The sequence below is a fragment of the Centrocercus urophasianus genome, unplaced genomic scaffold, assembly GCF_019232065.1.
Source record: "Centrocercus urophasianus isolate 14NV4802_14NV808 unplaced genomic scaffold, USGS_Curo_1.0 seq_13, whole genome shotgun sequence".
In the NCBI taxonomy this organism is placed as follows: Eukaryota; Metazoa; Chordata; class Aves; order Galliformes; family Phasianidae; genus Centrocercus; species Centrocercus urophasianus.
Genome location: NW_024884475.1, coordinates 30,041,416 through 30,066,281, shown reverse-complemented (window position 1 = coordinate 30,066,281; position 24,866 = coordinate 30,041,416). Strand labels below are relative to the sequence as shown.

The 24,866-nt window shown below is 45.1% G+C and overlaps 1 protein-coding gene and 1 long non-coding RNA gene across 2 annotated transcripts; both read right to left on the bottom strand.

Annotated features, from left to right (window-relative positions):
* Positions 1-592: 592 nt before the first annotated feature.
* Positions 593-2,762, bottom strand: LOC122156883 (histone H2A.Z). The gene is made up of 5 exons (XM_042812119.1): positions 2,628-2,762; positions 2,086-2,163; positions 1,639-1,752; positions 1,146-1,275; positions 593-1,016 (listed from the first exon to the last, which is right to left on the bottom strand). The coding sequence occupies exons 1-5, from the start codon at positions 2,628-2,630 to the stop codon at positions 955-957; spliced, it is 387 nt and encodes a 128-aa protein (XP_042668053.1). The 5' UTR covers positions 2,631-2,762; the 3' UTR covers positions 593-954.
* A 10,347-nt stretch (positions 2,763-13,109) lies between these two features.
* Positions 13,110-24,364, bottom strand: LOC122156980. The gene is made up of 3 exons (XR_006167739.1): positions 23,614-24,364; positions 23,166-23,240; positions 13,110-13,330 (listed from the first exon to the last, which is right to left on the bottom strand). It is a non-coding gene; the product is annotated as an uncharacterized LOC122156980 (long non-coding RNA).
* Between the last annotated feature and the right edge of the window lie 502 nt (positions 24,365-24,866).

Below are 24,866 nucleotides of genomic sequence, written 5' to 3'. Positions count from 1 at the left end.
ACCACTGCCAAGGAGGAGCATCTTCATGACAGTGACATGGGCCTTCTCTAAGTAATGAACTTTAATAGAGCTAAAGGAGGTGCAATAATAATCCCTTTAATCCACTTCTCTTGAGGATGTACTACTGTACAATATACAAGCCCTCATTTTTAAACTCAGCACATGTTGCTCAGCACCCAAACACCCTAACACCAGGCTAAAGAAAGCAAGTGCTTTGCAACTTTGAAGAAAAACAGTAGGCTGAAGTAGCCCATTTCCCAGTATCCAGTCAGCATACCCTCTTCTTCCTTGATAGCCCCTCCTTTCTCCACAAGAGCTGCCACCAAGCTGCGCTGCCCTCCAACGGGAGAGGTCTTACAGCCAAAGAATGGACACACTGAGTCCCAGGCTTTATTCTGGTAACTTTGAGCAAAAATTGCTTTAGTTAAAGATGCACTTTTGACATTTACCAAGGGCAGTATTTGTCTAGGAACATATTTCCAGATATTTCAAGTACCACTTCCAGGACTGCACAGTCCTAAGTTCTTGGAACTGCTCTTTAAGAGCTGCATAACTGAGATGAACTATTTTTCAGTTAGTGGGCAAGACACAATCAGTATTCATATACCATTTATTGAATATTTCCACTCTAGTGGATGAAAAGTCTGTACAAAACCAAACATTTCATTTACTTAGTCAAATTCCATTTACTTACTTAGTCAAACCAATCTAAAAACAGTCATCTCAATCAAAACCCACTGCAAATACAATAGCTTCTTTGAAGCCATGGTAACACTTAAATATGGTTAAGACTTCAATGCAGAAATTTGGTTTCTTGAGAAAGCTCAAGTGAGCCTCAGCTTCTTAAAGTTACAAAAAGGCAAAACTGTGTTTCACAGATACAGTCCACTGGAATCACCAACACTGGACAATAAGTACTTAGAGTCCTGAGATAACAAGGGAACCTGGTATCCTTTAGACTGTTTTTTGTTGTCCTTTCTTTCCAATGAGAGATTTGTGGATATGTGGTATTACACCTAAGAAAAAAAATAATTAAAACAATGTTATTTCTGTTCAATTTTGCTAACTTCCACACTTCAAAAGTCATAGATTAAGCTACCTACGTATCTGTCAGACTTACTGCCACAAACAAGCATTTTACGTACCACCACCAGCAATTGTTGCCTTAATGAGAGAGTCCAATTCTTCATCTCCTCTGATCGCAAGCTGCAAGTGACGGGGAGTGATACGCTTCACCTTCAAGTCTTTGGATGCATTTCCAGCCAACTCAAGAACCTGAAGACAAAGATATTTTTGAAGCAAGTTACGCATATCAAATGAGATTGTATGCACAGCCTTAGTCATTCCCTACCCAAATGCTCTTGATTTAGTTCTAAGAACTCTACTTTACAGCAGATATGAAGTGCTGCAACTGCAATTAAATACTTCACACCTCCATGTGTTTTAAATTGCTGGATTTTTTACCCTGTATTTCATGCAGGTAAAATGTACTTCATTGTCTTCCGAGGAAGTGCACCACAGACCTGTTCAAGATGTGTGAAGAGCTCACAGTTCAGCCACAGTCTGTGAATAGTGAACCCTGGTCACTGTGCCATTCTGGAATTATTATCCTGTGTGCACCCCTCCCAGGGGCTTTACCTCAGCTGTCAAGTACTCCAGGATGGCAGCACTGTACACAGCAGCTGTTGCTCCAACACGTCCATGGCTGGTAGTCCTGGACTTCAGGTGCCTGTGGATTCGGCCTACAGGGAACTGCAAAAATAATATGAGTAGAGCAGGTTTGACCAAGTGAAAAGAAATCCAGTGCTCCAAAGCATGCGCCAGAAACGCCCCACTACAGAACGCTATTTCAGTACTTGGCACCTCACCCTTACAGCTGGATCCCAACTTTACCACCCTGCCCCCGTGCAAGGGGACAAAAGCATAGAGACCATTCTCTTACCCCAGCCACACAAGTACACAATAGATCTAAAAGAACGGGATCAAGCTGCACAGTTCCTTATGCTCCTTCAGATAACAGCAACACTGCAGGATTCACACAGCACATCCAGAGACACAAGGCTAACCCGAATTCCCTCTGCTCACCTGCAAACCAGCTCGTTGAGAACGGGACACCGCTTTTGTCTTGGTCTTTCCGGAATCCTTCCCAGCCTTGCCACCAGCCTGACGAGAACAGACGCGTGAGGCCCGGCGCTTTACCCACCACCCCCCCTCTCCAGCGGCGCAGAGTCCGGGCGCAGCAGCAGTACCGCCGTACTCCGCATGCGCTAAACCCCATCCCAACTTCCCCCCCCCCCCCCCACCGCCTTACGAGACGGCGGGGCATGCGCACTGCCCGCTACACTTAGTAGCACGGCCGCTCCCTGTGCGCATGCGCAGCCACCACTCCCTTTCCCCGGCGGCGCCAGTGCGCTTGCGGCTCGCCTCTCCGCCACCCTCCTTCCCCCTCCCCCCCAGCTCCCGCCAACCTCCCTTTCCGCCGCCTACCGGCAAGTAACACACCCGCGGCGCGCGCTGCCCGCCCGCCCGCGCTCCCCTCCCCCTTCACCTAACGGTCACTGTCCCTCAGCCTCCGCCATCGCGGCCTCCACCCGGCCCAGCAACTTCCCCACCCCGCGACTCCTCACCATCGCGAAGCGGACAGCCGCGCAGAGATAGATAGGAGGAAGACAACGTCCCGCAAGCACCGAGCCCGGACGACGACACCGACCAGCCCCGACCCGCCGCGATTCAAACTGCACCCGCTCCCGCCTTCCCCCGGCGCTTTATAACCGCCGAGCCGCCTGCATCCGGGAACCCCGACCTCGCCGCCAGCCAATGGCTGCGGGCGGAGGCATGGCGCTCTGCCCCAGCGACAACCAATGGCGGCACGGGGCGGTGCCGGCCGCGCGCAGTGGCGCAGAGAGGGAGGCCCCGCCCCAATTTAAAGGGGCAGGCTCCGCGGGCGCGGGAAGGGGTGCCGCAGTGGCGGGACAGGGAGCCATCCCGGGTGCGGGGGACCCGGCTGTGGTGGCCGTAGCCTGCTTGGGACTCAGCGTCAGCTGGCACGGACGTACAGTTGCTTCTTCAGGCACGTGTGATGTCACAGTCTCGCGGCTGGCAGCCACCCTTTGTGTGTCACATCCAGTTGCTGTAGGGGCTGAGGGGTGAGGGGGGGAAGACGTGCCGTCATGACAACGACACGCACATGCTCTGGGTTTTATTTTTACCTCTGTCTTACGTAAGAGGCACGTGTTATCGAGGGCAGCCCCGCCTCAGACCTGCTCTCCTGTTCCATTAACCAAAGTTAGGCCAAATTCAGGTCTCTTCTTGACTGTAACAATGCAGTGCATCAACAGGGCACTCATGTCATGTTTCCCTGACAAGATGCCTCGTCCCCATTTTATTTCAGATACCATTTACACTACACTGTCGTCATTTTTCACTTCAGAAAAAGGCAACCTGTCCATTCAGCCACAGAGCTCATTCACAGGGGCTCTAGGTTGATCTGCCTCCTGCAGCTCTGCAGTACTGACCGTTATCTGTGCCATCCCACTATACCACAGATCTCAGGGATACACAATTCACCTGCAAGCATCTCAGAGAAATCCTTGTATTTCCTCTCAGAGAAAGCCAGTTGTCTCCTTGGAGGTTCACCCTGCCGTGACCTTACCAACCTATTCACAAAACCACCACTCTACCTCAGTATTCATAGAATCATATTATAGAAATGTAGAATGGCTTGAGTTGGAAGGCTCCTCAAAGATGACCTAGTTCCAACCCCTGCCACGGGCACTAGTTCCAACCCCTGCCACTAAATCAGACACTAGATCAGTCTGCCCTGGGACACACTGAACCTGGCCTTGAACACCTCCAGAGATGGGACATACACAGCTTCTGTGGTCAGCCTGTTCCAGCACCTCACCACCCTCTCATTGAAAAATTTCCCTGATGCCTGATTTAAATCTCCCATCTCTTAGTTTAAAACCGTTCCCCCTTGTCCTTTCACTATCTACCCATGTAAAAAGTTGACCTCTCTCCTGCTTATAAGCTCCCTTTAAGTATTGGAAGGCTGCATGAAGTCTCCCCTGAGCCCTCTCTAGGATGAACAAGCCCCTCATCCTCAACCTGCCTTCATAGGAGAAGTGTTGCAGTCCTCTGATCATCTTTGTGGCCTCCTCTGGGCCTATTCCAACAGCTCTAGAAGGAAGATTCGCAAACACAACGATCTCTCCAGCAGACAGACATTTATGGGAAATGATAGAGCTGACAACGCAAACTGGGGCTACTCTTCCTGACACAACTTTCTATTTTCTTTCAGTCACGTTTGAGCTCTGTGCAGCCTGAGGCCTCAGCTGTGTCTTCACCATCTGTTGTGGCTCAGGCATTTTGTGATAACTAATGCTGCTGCAGGTATTAGGTAGAGACCTAATTCCAGGCAGAGCAGCAGAGCACGAAGAGGCAGAGCCAAACTGAGAGATGGCACTCCTACATACATACAGGATCTGACATTTTATTTTTATGTAACTGTCTGGTGACTCTATTTGAAGTGTTAGTTGTTTATGCTGTCCTTCAGCAAGCAAGAAGAGAAGAGGTTTTTGGTTTTTTGAAATGTACAAATAAAAAATATGATTTTACAGAAGCCTGCAGAAGTTAAGATTCCATTCCACTTGCTGTTTTAAAAATGGATTCTGTCCCAAACCCTTTAGCAAGGATTGATTTACCCTTTTCCTTAAGGGGAAGAGAGGCTAAGTTCATAGCCATACAACCCTCTGGTAACAGATGTAGGAGGAAAGGACTGATTTTCTCCCTGGTTACTGTCAGCAATTTGCTAGAAAGGACAAAGAGGACACTGTCTCCTACCAGGTGGAGGTGATCCTGACCACAGACCTCCATCCCTAAAAGCTTGCTGTGGTTACACACTGTCAGCCACTCCAGGCAGCTTGGACTGCATGGGAAAGGAAGCACAACAACAGAGGGGTTGCTCTGCCTGAGTTTGCTGATAGTAAATGTGACTCATTTTAGCACGCACCTAAGATCAGGGAGGGTATTATTAAGCTAACATAAATGTACTGAATGCAGTTTATAGCAATTTATAGGGTTAGGGAACTGTCAAGTACTTGAAACTCACCTCAGATAACTTCACTCCAGCCCCACAGTCTAATCTCACTCTTCATATTTAAAAAGAGAGAAATTAAAACTAACTCAGATACCCCGGCATAATCCCAAAGCAACTTAGGTGCAGTTATGAATGCAAATAACTCCCACTTCGATTCCACATGCACGAAGGAAGCTCTTATCACCTCCACCTTCCTAGTGAAGACACTGCCCCACACGTTATCCAGCTTTCATAACGTAACCTTCTGGTGGTGGGAAGATGTACGTCTCGAGTGGATTAGATTCTGGTCTTTATTGGTCCTATTCATTTTGCTAGGTTTCTCAGATCAGCTTGGACCACTTGCAGGATTAATTTTCCTCTATTTGCAAAGTACACGGTAGACATAGTTTTTGCTTATGACATGAATTTACAGTTCTGTTTTCTGGCATTTCTAGTTGATAGCATCTGGCTAGAGCACACAAGGAAGTGTTTCTTTATTTTGGCATTGTCTGAATACTTCATAAGGCTGTGACCTCCAGGCAAAACTAGTTGCCAGTTTTAAATGGATGAAGAATCAGCACCAGTGCCCATGGCTGTATTTCACAGGACAGTTTTCCTTAGGTCTCCCCACTGGCAGGCCACTGTCTGCATGCTGGTAGCACTGTCACGCTGTTCATGATGATCAATGGGGGCAGTTGTTTGTTTTAACAGATACATTTATTAATCTGGTATCTGGAAATGGCTTCATATGACTCCATAACAGATCTGCAGACAAAACGTGCATGCTGATTACTGGAGAAATGTGAGCTCCTGCTTGTGCTCATTGTACACTCTTGTATCTGCTATTAATAGTACTGTGATGACTGGTCTGAATAAATTTTTATCTTGTTCATACTTAGCCAACTGTGAAAGGAAGCTCCAGAGATTTAGAGCCTGCCAGAGACAGTGCCAGCTACAAGTCCTTGCCCGTTCCTCCTATTGCCCTGTGCAGAAGGCCTCATTGCTGTGTGCCTCACACCTCCCTGCAGTGGGAGGACTGATCCTCCCCACTTCCTGCATTTGAGCTCCATCCAGTAGGATAACAGAGATAAGTAATATTTATACTGTATTTTGCTATAAAGCCATATGTGAGCGCAGCTCTAAGTGTTCTAGTTGGTGAACTCTCAGGGTGAATCCAATTTGTCCTGTGCTACTGATGCCCTGAGGACACTTCAGTTAGTCCCGTGCCAATTATATCAACGTGGCTATAGCAATTTCTTCTCCCAATAGAGAAGCCTGGAAAACTTCCCTGAGGCAAATTGGCGACCAAGACTCCAAGGCAGAGGCTCTGTGTGCTGCGGTAAAGTCTGGGTGTTTGGTCTGAACATGGCAACATGCTATGATTGTGGCCTATTTTGATATAATTACCTTCCTTCATCATTCTTTCAGTGATTACGTGTTTCTTCAGTCAGATAGATCACTGAAAAGTTTACAGTTCATCCTGGAAAATGAGCAGCAGACTTCAAAAACCAAATGGGAAAAGATGAATGGTATTCTGCATCTGGGTTTCAGTGCAGTCAGTTATTCTTCCCTCCCCTCCTCTTTCCTTCTCCCTTCTTCCTTCTCCCTTCTCTCTTCTCCCTTCTCCCTTATTTTCTTCAGTCTAGGTACCCACGTAGTTTTCCTGTTAACTCTTTACAGCCACAGCCACACATTCTTCTTGCAGCATTCAACAACCATCTTTCAACTGAAGGGAAGCATCAAAGTGCTTCCAGCCCTGAGCACGCCAATGCAGAAAAGAGGAAAATAGAAACAATGTGACTAGAAAAACTTTTCATGTGAAAAATAAATGAAATGGAAGTAGTGTTTTCCTGAGCATGGCTGGCTTTTAGTTTTCAATCAAAATGCTAATCTGTTGGAGCTCGAAATGGCTCTTCAAAAATTATTATGTGAAAGGGAAAAAGAGATGCCATCTGCCCCTTGTTCTCTCTGTGCCAAAGTCACAACAGGGAGGAGTGATTAACTGCTCTATGTTGGTCAGAGGCAGATACTACAGCCATCACTGATTTTTCACTGACATCCCAATTCACTTTTTCCTTGTGGTGCAAGCTGATTTTTGTAGATAAGCAGCTCAAGCTTACTGCTGAAATGAGAACCTGTAGTGCACCTGGGTTACAATATAATAGCATGGTTTTCACAGATAATGTGCAATTAATTAGTAATAACGTTTTCCAATTTATAGTCACCTGCATTGAGGAACTGCAAGCTCCAGGGCCTGTTCTGTACAGATAAAAGCACACTGTGATGGAGCTGGGTCAGGAGTCAGGATAAATCCATTACAGACACTCCTTTACAAGCAATGATAATAGTGACTCAGGGGTTTGCTTTTGCCAGATTTTGGCTCTGCAGCTAGAGATCAGTTCATTCTCAAGCAGAAGCACTCCCTGAGATTTTTTTGTTTGTTTGTTTTCTCCCTTTCTTATAAAATTCTAAGAATTGTAGCTAAAAACTCAAAATGCATAAGAGAACATAAGGGCACTGCAGCCTAAGTTCTTCTCATGGCTTGTTTTAGAAGCATTTGGCCATGCAGTACATGTATTAACATCCTATTCAATCTATACTCTGTGAAAATGCCTTGCACTTCGATCAAGAGGATGAGGGGCATACAGATGGATCTCTGTAATGTGACTGCATCTGAGCAATTGAGATTGGCCCCACGATGGCAGCACAACACAAGAAATAAGAATGTTACCTCAAATGCAGAGGGGTGAATGGCTTCCTCTTCAGTAAGAATTTTAAGCTGACTCATCTTGCTGTAAATTTGGAGAGAAAAAAAAAAAACACAACTTTTTGTTTTGTACTGTTAGGCAACCAGGCAAGGTCAGCCTCTTGCAGGAGATGGGTCTCATCTACCTGCTGCCTGATGACGATCCTTGACTAGAGCTTTAGAGTGAGAAGGGTAACTACACAGGAGGTAGTGCTTAGTGTTAAAAACAGGCATTTTTTAGCTGTGAAGGCAAAACACAGTTTGTTGTCAGAAGGTCACAGAATCACAGATTCATTGGTTTTGGAAGGAATCCCTGCAGATCATCTAGTCCAACCCCTCTGCTCAAGCATGTTCCTTTGAGTAGGTTACATAGGAAAGCGTCCAGTCAGGTTTCGAATATCTCCAGAGGAGACTTTACATTCTCATATTAGAAGAAAATTTTTCACTCAGTGCTGACACACTGGAACAGTTAGCCCAAGAAGATTGTGGATGCTCCATCTCTGGAAGCATTCAAGGCCAGGCTGGATGAGGCTCTGGGAGCCTGGTCTGGTGGTTGGTGACCCTGCACATAGCAGGGTGGTTGAAACTAGATGATCATTGTGGTCCTTTTCAACCCAGGCCATTCTGTGATTCTATGAGTCTGTGCTCATACAGAACTTTCTATATTCCAGTTTTTTCCACTGCCCCTTTCTCTTTTGTTGAGCACTACTGGAAAGAGCCTGACCCCATCCACTTGACTCCCACCCATTAGACAGTTACAAGCAGTGATAAGATCCCCTCAGTCTTTTCCAGGCTGAACGCTCCCTGGCCTCTCAGCCTTTCCTCATAAAGGAGGTGCTCCGCGCTCCGCATCATCTTTGCAGACTGTCAATGGATTCTTTCTAGGAGATCCCTGCCTTTCTTGAACTGAGGAGCCCAGAACTGGTCACAGTATTCCAGATGTGGCATCACCAGGGCAGAGTACAGAGGGAGAATAACCTCCTTCGTCCTGCTGCTGGCCAAACTCCTTTTAATGACTCCCAGGATAGCATCGGTTTTCTTGGGCACAAGTGCACACTGCTGGCTCACTGTCAGCCTGCTGGCTACCAGGACAACTATGTCCTTCTCTGCAGAGCTCTTTCCCAGCACTTCAGCCCCTAACCTGTACTGATGCAAGCAGTTATTCCTCTCCAGGTGTAGGACACCTGCCCTTGCTGAACTTCATTGGGTTCCTCTTCATCCAACTCTCCAGCCTGTCCAGATCTTGTGGAATTGCAGCATAGACTTTTGGTGTGCCAGCCATTCCTCCTAGCTTTGTATCATCCATCAGGAAACCTGCTGAGGGTACATCTATCCCTCCATCTAAGTCACTGATGAAGATGTTGAACAAAACTGGGCCTAGTACCAACCACTGGGAAATACCACTAGCTACAGGCCTCCAACTAGACGCTGTGCTGCTGATCACAGCTCTCTGAGCTCTATTAGCATAATAACATTCACTGCTCTCCTCTATTCTACCCAGCTGGTCATGACAGTCATATGAAGGCACTGCAGATGAATAAAGGTAAAATCATGCAGCTATAAAATGACTGTATTTAACATGCAAACTTTCCAGTTTAACAAAAAGCAGCATGAGTAATCCCATCCTGTCAAACTTTGTGGTGGTGATGGTGGAAATTGTATGTTCTGATAATTCCCTGGTTACATGTCATTGCGTCTTGACTAATTTCCTTATCTGAGGCTGCATCTTCTCATGTTCACCTGACACAACCAGAGGAGATCATGCAACTGATATAACAAGGTGTCCAACATTTGCAGTGCTGAACAACATCATTAATGTTCATGAAATGCTCTTCTTTTCATCAGAAAAGCAGAAAAAAAACCCATTATTTTTCTTTTCCTCATCAACTTTTATCAAATACAGTGATTAGCCATCTGTTTGTTGCAGAGTTAAATATCAGTGGTTTCAATAGGTGTCAGTGGGAGAACAGTCTCTGCTTTGATGCTGCAAGGTCAGTATGTCCATCCCTCTTATCTCAGCCGAGCAGCTGGGCCACAAATCAGGAGTGAAGCCGGGTGAGGGGACCTGTAACAGAACTGTGAGGGAGGACAGAGAGCTGGCAGTGCTCAGGCCCTGGCAACAGGGAGCTATGGTAGACATCAGGCCCCTGGTGTGGCGTCACTGGGTAGGAAGGGGCAGTGCCAGCACCCATGGAGAACATCCCTCCCCACAGTGCAGGCAGCACCCTGGTTTGGCATGGAGCACCTGGGAGGTAAGTGTGGGGCTTGGGATGGCAGCAAGCAATTTGGATGGGAAGCTGGGGGCTTCTCACTGCTTTTGCTCTCTGAGACAGTTATGTGCTCATACCGTGGCTCACTCTGCCTTGTGCAGTGTGTTTTTCCTCTGTTTGGGAAAGGCGTGTAAGGGGGGCTGGACTGCTGAGATCTGTCTGCACTCCAGGGATAGGTATAAGCAGTGGCTGTTGGTTCACACACTGTCCTCGTGGATTCCTTTGGGGCACGTTTTCACTGAAACTTTGAATAGTTCTTCCCTAACGCTGTTAGGCCAGCACCTTGAGCCCAGCTTATAATTATTTTTCTTCAAGAGGACGGCTGGAAAATGAGGTGATATTAACTTGGGACTCAACCAGGGTTTCCTGCCAGTTTAAATGGATGCTGGAAGCGGCTCTGAATCAAAGGTTGCTTTGACTTTCTGTGGTTGCGTGAGGCCTTCTGCATTTCTTTTTGGGGAACAGGCTCAGGAGGCTCTATAGCTCATATGAGTATTTGCTGTAGCCAGTCCCTGGCTCCTTTCTCTCCTCACGTTTCCTGTTTTGCAGCTGCTGGCTATGCTGGCAGCCTGCCTGCTGCTGCTCTGCATCCCGCTGTGCTACCAGGCCTTTCATTTCCACGTGGCACAGGCCTACGCACGCCTTGGGTACCCCCACGCCCAGCACATTGTGGGGCAGAGGTATCTGCAAGGTAACCTTTGCTGTTGGAGGATATCCATGCATGTGAATCTCAAATGTGGCTCTGCATGCTGGGTTTGGCCACTGTGTTTTACGTCATCACTGTGACTTCACTGCTTTGCCTTTATCTCAGGTGCTGGAGTGGAAAAAAATGAGAAGCTGGCCATGCACTGGTTCAGGTGAGCCACTGAAATATAACTCCTGAGATGGCACGTTGCTTTCTGCTGGAAAAGATTGCTAAGGCACAGGGACAAAACTGGCAATACTTTCTGAGGGCACTGGGTCATCCCCTGGGAAGTGCAGGCAGCGTGGAGATGGCCAGCTCTCTGTACATGTGGCTTGGGATCACACCTTCCCCCACTTCTCTTGCTACTTTTTAACCAGTGGCAGAAAAATATCTCAACAGTGAGACAGCATGCTGTATGGGGCAGCACAGCCTTGTTCAGGAAATGTTCAGATGTTTCTTTTCTTCTATATTTTCTCCTCCTTGCCTCCTCTCCTCTCTCAGGCAGGCAGCAGGACAGGGCCACCCACACTCCTCCTTCAACCTGGCACTGGGAGCTCTCAGCAACATGACGGCGGCACTGGAGGAAAGGTAATGCAGCTGCTCCTACCCCTTGCTGCTCCAGATGAGGATCTGGTTCCTCCTGGGGGAAAGTCCTGTGCTGTAGGCATCCTGTGGATGAGGCTGCATAGGCATTTTTGAGGTTCCACTGTTATGTTGTCAGCTCTGCTTGTAGAAAGCAGACTGCATGCCCTTGTGTTGGCCACCAGTGTCCTGTTAGCTTCAAAGAGATTTGGACACTCTCTCCAGCATTCCTTTGCCCTGCAGTGTGCTCAAATGGAGGGAAAGCCAGAGCCTGCTGTCTGCACAATCACTGAGATGGCTAATCCAGGGGCCACTCCTAGTTGAAGCAAAAGTGACCAATGAGTTTCCATCACAGTGCTACTCAGTCTTAAAATTGTTTTGCTTTGAGTTTTTTTACTCCAAGCTCCAAAATACAAAAGCAAAAGCGAGCTGAAGTCATCATGTTTCATTTTGATCCCGTGTTGCATATTGATCAGATAGACTCACGTATTTGATTGTATATATTTCAAGAGTTTCAGATCATACGGCTTCGGTTCAGTCAGGTCAGGAAAATCACCAATAATGAGACATACATGCTCAGATAACAGTGAAAAGCAAAATAAAAACCAGATAATTCTCTGAATATTAGACCGCTGAACACCATAGAATCTTTCAGATCCAGTAGTAGTTGTCCTTTATTAGAAGCCTGGGTAAGTAAAAGTCAGATAGGAACAACCCAAAACTCCTAGTTTTTCTTGATGAAGATTTCATGTCCTTCAGGGAAGTGGAAAAACTCCTTGGTGTGGCTGCAGCCCATGGGCTCCGAGAAGCTCAGGAACTTCTGGAGAACATTCTCAAGAGCAGAAAGCTGCCCTGAATAACTGCACCAGCCTTGTCTTCTTCTGCACCTTTATAGAAATCTAATTACGAGTTGGAGATCACACCTCATACCAATTAGTCTCCTGCTATTAAGTTAGATCCAGATACTGACCTGGGTTTGATGCTGTGGTTGTGCTGTATCTATTTCATGCTCTGCTTATTTTTTGCAACAGATGATTGTGATTAAAGCTTTGTTGTCATTAATCAGCATGACGTGTGTGAGTGATGTCACCTGTAATATAAATAACAGTGGTTTAATAGAAAGTATTATGGTTAAGATAAATAAAATCTTCATGTAACAGCTGCCATTCCTTAAAAACTTCACCATTACCATGCCAGTTTTTGGGAAATATAATTAATATAATATAATTAATGGAAGCTGCCTTAATCCTTGAGGTGGCCTCAGTTTAAAATTACCATGGGAAGGCCTGCATTTGACAGAAACTGCATTCACTCTGCAGAGCCATACAACATTTTGCTGGCAATGGTGCTGCTGCTGGGGATGCCCAGGTCGGTCTGCAGTCACTGCCTTGCTGGTTCCCATGGCCTCATACAACCAGCCGGTGACTTGTCATCCAGTGCCTTCCAGTATTTTGGTAAGAGCTGGGAAATAAGGGCAAGCTTGATATCAACAGAAGATGCAGATTGACTAAAGTGGAAGCAAGCTATCGCAACTCAGTGTTTCACCAGTTCATCACCACATCCACAGGCTTCCCATGAAGCACAGAAACAGCATTCACATTATGAACCTTACACCACCTCCCCACAGGTACAAGTTTCTCCCACTCAAACTGCTTTCCAGTTTGATTTTCCCCTGATTTTCTTTCAGCATAACCACCCAAAGCACAGATTTGTTTTGCTGCCAAAGCCAACTAACCACAGGGTCCTGATCTTGTCCTTGTTTGCTGAAACTGGTTCTTTCCCTTTTCATCTCCCAGATGAGTACCAACTCATCTGTAGTTTTTGGCTGTAGGAAATCAGCCATGAGCATCAGCAGGTGCTTTGGGAATGTTCTGCCAGCCCCACTACAGCTGAGCTAGTGAGGAAAGTCAAGGGAGAGGAGGTAATGCCTCTTGGCTTCAGCACTCTCTGCACAGTTCAGGTGGAAAAGCCTAGAAAAAAAAAAAAAGACAGAAAACAAACAAAAGTTTTGAAAAATACTAATAAAGAAAGGAAGGAGAAACAGAAAAGGAGAGGGAATGGAGGAGAGAAGAGAGGGGAACAGGAGAGGAAGAAAGGGAGAATAAGAGGGAAGTGAAAGAATCATAGAATCATTTAAGTTGGAAGAACCCTTAAGATCATTAGGTCTAACTATCACTTAACAATACCAAGTCCTCACCACTACACCATGACCTTTAATGCCATGTGTATGCATCTCTTAAATACCTCCAGGGATGGAAACTCCAACACTTCTCTGGGCAGCCTGTTCCAATGCCTGACCACCCTCTCCATGAAGTTCTACCTGACATAGGAAAAAAAGAAAAAGGAAGGGAAGGGAAAGGAAGGGAAGGGAAGGGAAGGGAAGGAAAAGGCCAACTACCCTGCCTTTGGAGCCACTCCTGCAGGCCCCATGCTGTGCCCCATACCTTGGCTGCTGCAGCCCTCTCCTCCTTGGCACTGTCTATACAGCAGTAATTAGGAGGATTTTCTTTCCCAAAACACAACTCTAATTATAATATAATTCAGCTTATTTGAAGTACATTTTGGTAGTGTTTCCATTATGCAAATATCAATTTATTATCCACACACTATGTTTTGACTACAGTTGTGTTGCTAATTAGAGGCAATTTGGCTGCTTTAAAAAAAATCTTTTCCTCTCCCTGCACATTTACTTGGGAGCTGCACAGAACAGACATTCAGCATGGTGTCGGTGCTGAAGACCTGTGGTTAGCAGCTCTGTTTTAATCGCTCTAATTGACTTTCAGTGTGTTAGAAGCCACTTAGAAAGTGCAGTTTTGCTGATTTACTTGGGTTTGGGGCTGGATGTGGGAAGGAGAGAAGGGCAGCTCATTCCTGTTGCAAGCATCACATTCTGCAGGTTTTGACTGGGTTTGGTACCTGTCACCAAATCAAAGATGCTGCGGAGCTGGGGAAGGGGCTAGCAGCCTTCTTGGAAGGAGTGAGGCTCAGAGATCTGGGATTGAGTTGATCTTGGGGCTAGAGGATATCCCTAAAACCTCTTAGAATTATTTCTCCCAGTGCCTTTTATAAAGCATTCTGTTGCCAAACCACCCACTTTATGAACCTTTTTTTTCCTTTATATGATTGCTCAAGTGAATGGATAATACCCTGGTGTGGAACAGAGCATGAGGATTTTTGCACCCCAGAGTACTTTGGTACTTTTACCATCGAGTGACCAATGTGACCAAACCCACAGATGCCTGAAGTAGCATCTGCAGCTTCAGCTCTGAAGTGTGTGCTTCTGCAGCAGGCGAACATTAGGGGTCCCCAGTGACCTTTCAAAGGCTTTGTAAGGAAAAAAAAATACCCTCGAGCTTTCCTGCTTTTCCTTACAACGCAAACCCCATACCCACCCACCGGCTAGCAAGCTATGTTGATAAAAGGGGTGAAACAGCTCTGATGTAAAGCTGGACAGAAACCACCTTGTGAGGGCCCGGAGCAGGGCTGTTGCAGCGTGCAAATCCATGGGGTGCTGCCATCTGGGCTTTCCTTCTTGTGGGACTTTTCTCTGGGGCCTCCACCAGGTGCCTTCCTGAGGCTAAAAGCAATGGCTTGGTGCAGGTGTCCAGCAGCATGCTTTAGAGGAATGCCCCCTCTGTGTTCTGCACCTGGCAGTACTATATTCTGCTCCCAGATCATCACACATGATCACTCACATCGCCTCCCTCAGCAGATTAAAAAGGGAAAATCACAATGATACGGTACCTTTAGTATTTAGGAAATGATTAATTCGGGACAGATGTGAAATGAGCATTGCACTTATGCTTTGCTGATGTTCTGCCTAGAACACTTATGGTAGCCACTCCAAGACACAATTTAGGACTTTTAGTGCAGGGGATGACCATAGCTCACAAGGGACTGCAGCACAGGGGATGCCCTGGCAACAAAATCCAAATTGTCTCACATCATTTCAGTTTCCCTGATGCAATCAAGATATTTCTGAGAGAAGGTGTCCCTTGTCTCCCTCCCCATTACAACAGTTTCACAGCTAATCCTTAGGATTGTTGATGCCTTCCCTATATGCTGATGCGCAGTGCAGAGCCCACCAGCTCTGAGGCATAGCCCCTTTATATTGCTATCCACCTGACACTGCAAGTCCATCACTACACCATATGCCTAAATGCTGCAGCTACTTGTCCCCTAAAAGCCCCCAGCACAGCGACTTCCCAAGGCAGAAACCTTTCCTACTTGACGAGCATTCAAAGGCCAACTTTCTTTACCCTTTTTATTATCACTATTGCAAAGACACAGACATCTGGATAATTACAGATGCCATGTAATGATTCTGCAATTAAATACTATCTCAATTCAGGCACCACTGGCTGTGTTTGTAGCCTAGTGGTCTCATGATGCCAACAGCTATTTAGGAGTGGATCTGGACCTAGGCACTGATCTTGCTGAAGGAGTCAGGGTGATTCACAGACCCAAGAGAAGGCTCCTACAGGCCACAGAGTGAGAAAAAATCAAACTGCTGGGAGCAGAACCAAGCCAAAAGCCAAATGCAGAGGAGTGGGGAGAATTGCAGCCACACTGGAGACTTCCCAAGGACGATGGCAAAGTCTCTGCCATTGAGGTTTCCGTACAAATAGATGATCTTTGGCTACAAATCTCCAAGAGCTGCAATGGCTCAATTAGTGTCAAAGTGGTGCCCCAAGTTTTTGACTGTTTTTTTCAGTGTGAACTTTCCACACTTCAGTTAATCAGAGCTTAATACATGAAGCAGCATCATGTCCCTTTAGTGGCTTCTAATTACTTTGAAAATTTCCCCAATTATCCAAAACCATAATCAGAAGAATATTCAATGCACATACAACTCATTACCCAAATGCATTTGATCCTGATCCTCTCCCTCCACCAAAATTTAGCTGGAGCACACGGTTTTCATGAGCTGGCAAAGGACATGCAGCATGTGTTAGAGGGGAATTATTTGCAATATGGTAAATGCCTTACAGATACCTCCAAATGGGACTCTGGTGCAAAGGCTAAGGGGCAGATTTTGGGAGAACTGCAGCAGTATTTTACAGGATATCTTTTAAATTCCTTACAGAAAGACATGATTCTTCTTGTGATTTCTCTGCTTTACAGTTGACATAGAAAAAGGCAGACGAAACTATGAAAACAGGAACCCCTATAAGGCGCACATGAAAAAACATGGTGGTCAAAAAAGGCTGTGCTGCATCCCATAGCCAGAGCATCCAATGAAGTAATCCCATGAGAAACAGTCATTACTGGTGGCTGGAGAAGCCACCCCCACTCAGTCTTAGAGCCCATGGCTGAGGAGTTATTGAGCAAAACCAGACGCATACAGCACACACAGCTTGTCACAGGGAACACTGCAGCTCAGCTGTTCTCGGCTGCTTGCCAACAGCAATAGAGAGAGATTTAATTTATTTTAAGGCAGAGACAAACATGAGATCCAGAATAGCACTCACACATCGCTGCTGACCCACTATCCAATCCAAATGGGACTTAACAGTCCCATTTTCACCACCAACCATAGAGATGACTTTACAAAACACTGCTTTTAAGTTCTGTTAATTAGAAAAAAAACACATTCACATCTTAGCACCAGACATGAACAACTCAATTTCCCATACTTCTCAGGTTTCTTTTGATCCCTTTGAAAGAGCACTGTGAGATAGAGAAGGTAGTGGGTTGAGACCTTCAGGAAATCCCAGATATCGGGGGAAAGAAGTAGGACCTTCAGTGGGGGAAAAATGATTAATCTGCTGCTTTCTTTCATGGCTTTATTGTATGTGCCTTTTGATAAGGAGTGAGCATTAAAATGGATAACACATTATCCATGTCTCCTCCATAAAGAGGTAGAATTATAGAATTATTAAGGTTGGAAATAACGTCCAAGATATGAAATCCAACTGTTAACCCATCACCACCGTGTCCACTAAACCATATCCCTGAGTGCCACATCTTCACGTTACTTGAAAACCTGCAGAGACAGTGACTCCACCACCTCTGTGGGCAGCCTTTTCCAATATCTTACCACTCTTTCAGAAAATAAATTGTTCCTAAAACGTAACCTGAACCTCCTCTGCTGCAACTTAAGGCTATTACCTCTTGTCCTTAGTAGTATCCTGCTAAATTCTTTGGAGAAGAGAAACACACAATTGCAACTTCCTCACCTATATTTAAAAGACAATCCTTGCTTACAAAATGATTAGTCAGTACCTCTCAAGGAAGGGAGGAGCATCCAGTGAAAATCTGCAAGGAGACATTTCATTTTTCCATGCCACGCTGAGGTAACTTGAGAGGCTGATTGTCATGGGATCTCCCAAAGCTTTCAAATGAGCCCAGAATTAAGTTGATACTTAGTGAAAGGTTAGTGCCTAGATGCTACTTAATACCAGACTCAGTGTTCAGAAGACATCAAAAACAGGACAGCAGCATCCCCCTGGGGTATCTACTGCTCCTTGAAAAACAGCTGTTTAATTGAGTGGCAGCAAGAAGTCAGCTCAGCAGCATTAGAATGTGCTGCTGGTGCTTAACGCTGCCCAGATCCCTTTTGCTGTCAATTTTTCTCCAGAATGAATAGCAGGACATCAAGGTATTTGCTGTGGCTGTCTTTTGCCTGGCTTTCATCCATTTATATCTCACCTTGGCATGGTTGTCTGCCTTAAAAAAAAGCTGTGGAATCACAGAATGGTTTGGGTTGGAAGGGACCTTTAAGATAATCTAGTTCCAACCCCTATTGGCTGATTTCCCCCTCTCCCATACAACTCGGTGTGGGTTTATGCTCATTTGTTTCCCAAAGTGCATGCTGGTGTCTGGGTTATTGCCAATGGAACCTTTGTGAAAGAATTCCAAATGCAATGTCAGAGGTTTGCCCAAGCTCTGATAGAAATCTGGTTAAGATAAGAAGGTTTTGATCACAAGAACAGAATCCAGCAGATTCCTGGAACCTCAGTCTAGAATAGTACTTAAGTCTGTGCCTGAATTATTTAAATTATTTTACAAAGCAGGATTAACACCTGGCTTAGGATGCTTTGTCTGTTCAGCACTTTCAGCTGTTCCCAGGTTGTGTGCCCACAGTGTGTTTGTGGAACAGCAACAACACAGTTACATAGTTCACTTCTTCAGAGGGAAAAAGACAAAATAATCAACAATGACATAGACACACACATTTCCCTTCTTATGTGATGTGGGGAGTAACCAGAAAGAAGCTTCCTGAAACCATTTCCAAGATGTACATCCCTCCCTCTTCTTCATTCAGCTCCATCACTCAAGTCACCTGGCCAAGTCACAGGAACATATTGCAGAGCAACAGGCAAAGGATGCAAGTAGTGGACTTGTAGCTCCAGGAGTGTTTTATACGTGTTCTGTTTGCTGGAGAAGAGCAGATGGGTTAGAGGGAGCAGATCCCTCTGTCTCATGAGTGAATCCCTTCTGTTTCTGTGAGAACATTCTCTTTTTGTGACCCCATAGGTAATGATGATCACATCCTACCCTCTCCAGAGGATGAAGAAATGAATTCAGGCTGAGAGAACAGATGGATGGATGGATAGTTACAGTAGCCAGCTCCAGAAGCAGGAGCTGTGATGAGAGGGTGGGTACTACATGCTGCTTTCTGCCCCAAGCACCAGGCACGCTTGCATGCTTCAAGTTGAAGGAGGCTCTTTGAGCTCAGCAACCCTCCCATTGCTGTAGCCTCTAATCTTGACCAATTATCACACAAGAGCTTCTCAGGGCTTAGTATGAGAAGCCACAGCACTAAGCAGGGTTTCTGCTGAAGACAGGGGGTAGTGGAAAAAAGGGAGGACTTTAGGCTCCATCCAGCTGCTCTGTAACTCCTAGAAGGAGTCCAGCAGAAGGCCACAAAGATGATTAAGGACCTGAAATGTCTCCCTTATGAGGACAGACTGATTAACCCGGGTCTGTTCATTCTGGGAAAAAGAAGGCTGAGAAGGGATCTGATAAATGTTTATAAATATCTAAAGGGAGGTGGGAGGCAAATGGATGAGGCCAGACTCTCCTCGATAATATGCAGTGATAGGATAAGAAGTCTAAAAGAAGCCTAAAATTTGAACAAAATACTAACATGCAGAAGAACTTCTTTATGGAAAGGGTGACAGAGCGCTGGAGCAGGTTACCCAGAGAGATTGTGGAGTCTCCTATGGAGACATTCAAGACCCACCTGAATGCCTTCCTACATGATCTATTGTAGGATACCTGCTTTGGCAGGGGGGTTGGACTTAATGATCTTTTGGGGTCTCTTCCAACCCCTGCAATTCTGTGATTCTGTAACACCATAGGAATCTAGTCCAGCTGCCTTGGAGCATCTTCATATAAGGAGATTTGCTGTGGGTCACTGACCACAGTGGCTCAAAGAACGTGTGACCCCAAAATAGTTCACCCTTAGGCAGGAGATGGCACAAGCACTGTCAAGTGAGTTCGTTCAAGAGCAGTGGGAGTTACAGCCACCTGGAATGAGCTTTTGTTTTATAAAAGCAGCCTGACATCTCTCCTGTTTTGAGGCCAGAGAGCTGCAACACCAATCTACTAGCTCCTTGCAGCATGGTTCTTCTCTTCCATTCACCAAGCAGTTTGTGAAAGGAGGACCACAAAGTGTATCTTTCACGCAAAGCAGTATTTCACACCAGGCACTCTGCAATGAATATTGAAAATACGATATTTATTCTCAAAACAGACAAGCTCATTCCCTTCTTTAAAGATCTGTTTTTAGGAGTAGTACTACACCAGCAAGTGACATCACGGAACTAGAAAGATGAGATAACATCAGAGGAAGCTGCTGTCCCATGGTAGGGCAGCAGATAACCTCCACAAGCAATACCATGTTTGAATGAATTGTTTGGCATTAAAACCATCACAGATTTAAAACCCAAGGCAGCCTGGGCCCAACTCCAGCAAGCCAAATTCAAGTGCTAGGGAGGTCCTCAAGAATCATGAGTATTACATACACTGTCTGTCTCTCACACTGCTCAGTTAAAAAATGAAATAAAATTAAATATAGATAAAAAATAAAAGATGATATAGATACAGGAGGCTGAAACACTTGCATTGGCATGTTGACACAGTTGTGACGTCTGATATTGAAGACGCTTCGTGAAGACCTGAATATCAACATGAAGCAACCCTGTTAGTCTTTGCCCAGAAGAAGGCACCTGCCTCAGCCAGCCAGGGAAAAGATGCTCTCAAAGCAGCATATTTTCTTTTGAGTCTGGTTTCAAAGGAAGTAACAGAAGAACAGTATTTGGTATTCTGTGTTTTTTTCCCCCTACAAGAGAAACCCAACAGTGAGAGTCATGCTGTTCCCTGGTGGGGCTCAGGGACACCATGCACTCAGAGCAGACACTCAGCTCAGTGGGGTTTCAGTCAGAGAAGTCAGGGGAGAATGCAACATTTTCCTGCAGCTTGAACCACAGCTAAGCTGAGATTTCCTCCCAGAAGCTCAGCCTGGCCTCATTGAATGGCATCAGGGAATTAATCAAAGCAGGGAATTAATTGCAAAGAGCAGGAGGAGCAGGAAGACATCTTGCTTAACCCCTGGGTGAGGAAGCATTGGTCTGAGGATGATTTCCTAGCTGGGGGCAGTGACCCCCACCACATGACACACCTCTGAAGTGTGCTGCACTGAGCCACACTTCAGCTGATTGAACTAATTATCACTGCAGACTTAATGAAGTCATTTGCCACTCCAATGCATTATAGCCACTATGAAGTATTTCTCTTATCAGTTTGCACCTGAGAAATTCATGGCATTGATGTGGGTTGGGTCTCTGTATTCTTATGGTTTGCTAAAAGGAAAGCACATCACCCTCTTTAGACAGGGACACTCTCAAGAGCAGATCGGAGAGGGTTAAACCAGCCCAGATAAACCACTTAATTTTGTCTTCCCTGATGGAGGGAAAAAAGAACCAAAACTTTTCAGAAGAAAAGCTGCATTATTGGGAAATCCAAGCAGTTGGTTTATGCTGCAGTAGAAGCAAGCCATTTTAACAAGGGAAAAAAGAAAACCCAGTGTAAAAGCCATGAAGATAAAGCACACAGGAGGCATCACCACCACTGTGCAGCATGGCTTCTTATACCCTACAATCCTTCTTACCCACCTGCATGAGTCCTCCTCACCCCATCCATCCTCACACCCAAAGCTTTCCCTGCTGTTTCTGCTCTGGGAGGGATTCAGGGCATCAGGGATTTAGTGGGCATACAGGTCCTCTGGGCTTTCCATGGCAGAGGTGGAGGAGGAAGGGAGGCCCTGGGTTAATTAATTAAAACTTCCTCTGCACCTCGAGTCATTTGGGGCGATGGAGCAAGTCCAAAGGAATACAAACGATTAGTCTCTGGCTCATTTACCTTACTGATTACTTCTAATCTGGCAACCTCCCCAGCACAGGAGCCTCACCAGGAAAAATAAACCCCTCATTTTAGACACTAAAAAGGCTTTCCAGGGTGTGCTGCTAGAATAATTGTGGCCACTGAGCAGTAAATCCATTTCCAACAGAAAGTATTTGGTCGTCTATGGGGATGCATGACTGTACCACAGAAAAATAAGCCAAAAAAAAATGATGTTGAAAACTACAGGTTTTGGGTAGATAAACATTTGCTCTGTCTCCCTCTTGGAAAGTGTGAAAAAAAGATTCACTTAGGCAATCAAATCTATTATTATTTACATAAAACACATATTTGCTCTGTGGTGTGTTAGCTGAAGGATAAATAGGTTGTAGCTCAAAAAATGAAAAGCAGTGGCGATTGCCAGAGATCCTGCTAACAACCTCTTCCCAGCCCTGAGCAGACCCAAAGCAGAGAGGAAGTGATATATAGTTGGTGCTATTTGAAAATAGTTAATATGGTATAATAGTTACTAATGAAAAAATGCAATTTTCTCTCCATAAAGTAGTATGGGGTCTGAGCCTGTGAGAGCCAGCTGGAGCGGGCCGCCTCCTCACGAGCCCAGTTTTGCTCCCATTGAATTTGGGAAGCCCTTTTGAACTCCCAGGCAGGCTTCATTAGAGCCATTTGGAGCTCTACACTTCTGTTATTTATTTTAACAGCTCTTAAAGGCAATGATTTCACTGCCATCCCTCCTCATGGTCTAGCGATCACCAAGATATCCACACATGAGTCTGGTGCAGGGAACAGAAGGGAAGGGCGCAAGCTGAAGGAAATTCTCCAGGAGCTGCCAGTCAATAACTGGATGGGAGTTCTTAGTTCATGGGTTTCACATCTATAACTCATTATGACTGATCTTGGGATGTGCAACAACTAGTGACAAAGCATGAGCTTTTAGGAGGACGTATTTATCTTCTTGTTTCCCCTTTCTAGGACACAAAGCACTCCTGGAGTTTCAGAAGCTGAAGTCTTTGACCACAATTTCTGGCACTCTACTCAAAACAGTCTCTCTGTATGAAGTGCTGCCTTACTGAATTATAATAAAAGGCAATGCCTTTGGGAGCAATATAAATAACTCGAATATGCGACAGAAAATGAATTATAATTCAGAATAATTCTTGGTAGGCAGCATACATTTTTTAATTACAATCATAACCGCTTTTTGATTCTGAGATAAGAAGTGGTTACCATAGTGACCCAATCCTTAAAAATAGTTTTTGCCTAATGCTGTACAAACCACTATATGATACCTGCTTTCAGAGAAAGCAATTTAGGAAAACGAGTTTTCCAAACACTTGGTTTTGTGTATGAAAAAGAAATGTAAACTTTACTGAAAAATAATATGATTTTGGTTAATGCCCAAAGAGCCTTACATGCACATTCCCCCGCAAGTGTACTCACAGAAGTTTCCTCATGTTTGGTGCATACTACAGATCTTGCACAGCTTTCCAGCTGATGTAGCAGAGCTTTGAGATCCTGTGGGGAATTAAGAAAAAAAAAAGAAAAAAAAGAGATGAGACACATAACTGTCCTGCACACCAACTGAACCATTATTGCCTACAACCAGAAGGCTTTTAAAATGTTTCATTTTACTTGAATTGTTCTTAAAATGAGGTGCAGAAAGTTGGCCATGCATCATTAATGGATGGCAAAGGGAATAGAGAAATGAGAGATGAACAAGGCAGAATTTGACACAAGAATGAACAAAACAAGATTATAAGGGGAGTGCTGTTGTTCTGCCTGTGAGTTTTCCCCTTGGGGAGGGAGCTGCCTCATCCTAGCCCCAGGAGGTATGCCTGACACCTTCCACTATTGGTGTTGTAAATCTTGCATGCATGCAGGCACATACCATTGCAATGTTATTGATGGAGATCCCCATTGCTGCAATTTCCAGCTGCTGTTATTGGGCATACAAGCCATTTTGATTCAAAGAAGTCCTACAAGAGACACTGTGCCAAGTAATTGGCAAAAAAAAAAAAAAAAAAATTGCATTAACTTAAATTCACGTTACGCAAGAGACAGCTTTCAAATATATTTGTTCATCTACTTGGATATTTAATGAAGCTGCCCTCTTCTTAACATGGTTGCAGTGGAAGCAGTTCTCCCTCTATGTGTTGCGTACCATACCATGATGTGTTTTGGTATAGTCCTTCTCCATTCATTTTCTGCAGTGTGAGATACAGCATCATAAATGTAGTGCTTGGCTCCTAGTAAGACATTTTTGTCTAATTGCCTTGCAGGCAACACATATCTGAAAGTGACAAGAGTAACATAAAATAAGCATGGACAAAATGCATGGGCATCAGCTAAGCCAGTGCTGCGGAGTCTGGACTTGTGGAGTAGGGAGCAAACAGGAGAGATGTTCCACCGAAGATGTGCTGGCTGAAGATACTTCCACAGAAAAATAAGATGCATTTGGTGGAAAAGTCTCTGATTTTGTCATTTCCCTAATTCTTAGAAATGTTCAAATTTTCCCAGAACACATTTTCTCTTTAAAAGCATGGGCTCTTTGGTAACTGTTTTTTTGGGTTTTTTTTTTTTTTGAGTTTGCTTTTAGTCACCAAGAAGTCACACCACGACCAATTCTGATAAATCCATTTGGATTTCCTCTCATCCTGAACATTTTTATTTTCCAAAAATTTTGGGCGTAATGGGCAGATGCTTAGCTAAGAAAATTCTTAAAGGAGATTTAATGAGTGATATAAAAGTGCTGAAGTGCTGGAAGAAGACCAAATAGATGTTTAATATATTAATAACTAAGTACGTCATACTCAACAGTCTCTAGACACTGAACATGAGAAATAAAGGTATGAATGGGACAGCTAAAACATGACTTCATTTCTGCTCCCAGATCTAGGGAAAAGAGAGAGTCAGCTCCACCTGTCCTTAGATACTCAATTTGCCAGTTAACTAAGAGCGATGTTAATAATAATGGAGAAATTTGTGAGAAACTGTCCTCATTCTGTAGAGTGGGAGCTGATAATATCCTCATGCTGAAGGCAAAGCAAGATGAATTCCCACCATCCTCCCCTTATACCAATCCCCAGTGACTGCTGATTGTTCACCGGGGCTGGAAATGAGCTCCTAAAACCACTGAGCAGT

Excerpts from the sequence above, each read along its gene's own strand:
- LOC122156883 (XM_042812119.1), bottom strand. Across the intron at positions 1,276-1,638 it reads TGGAGTACTTGACAGCTGAG|GTTCTTGAGTTGGCTGGAAA; the intron begins GTAAAGCCCCTG and ends CTTTGTCTTCAG. Across the intron at positions 1,017-1,145 it reads GGCAACAATTGCTGGTGGTG|GTGTAATACCACATATCCAC; the intron begins GTACGTAAAATG and ends TTTTTTTCTTAG.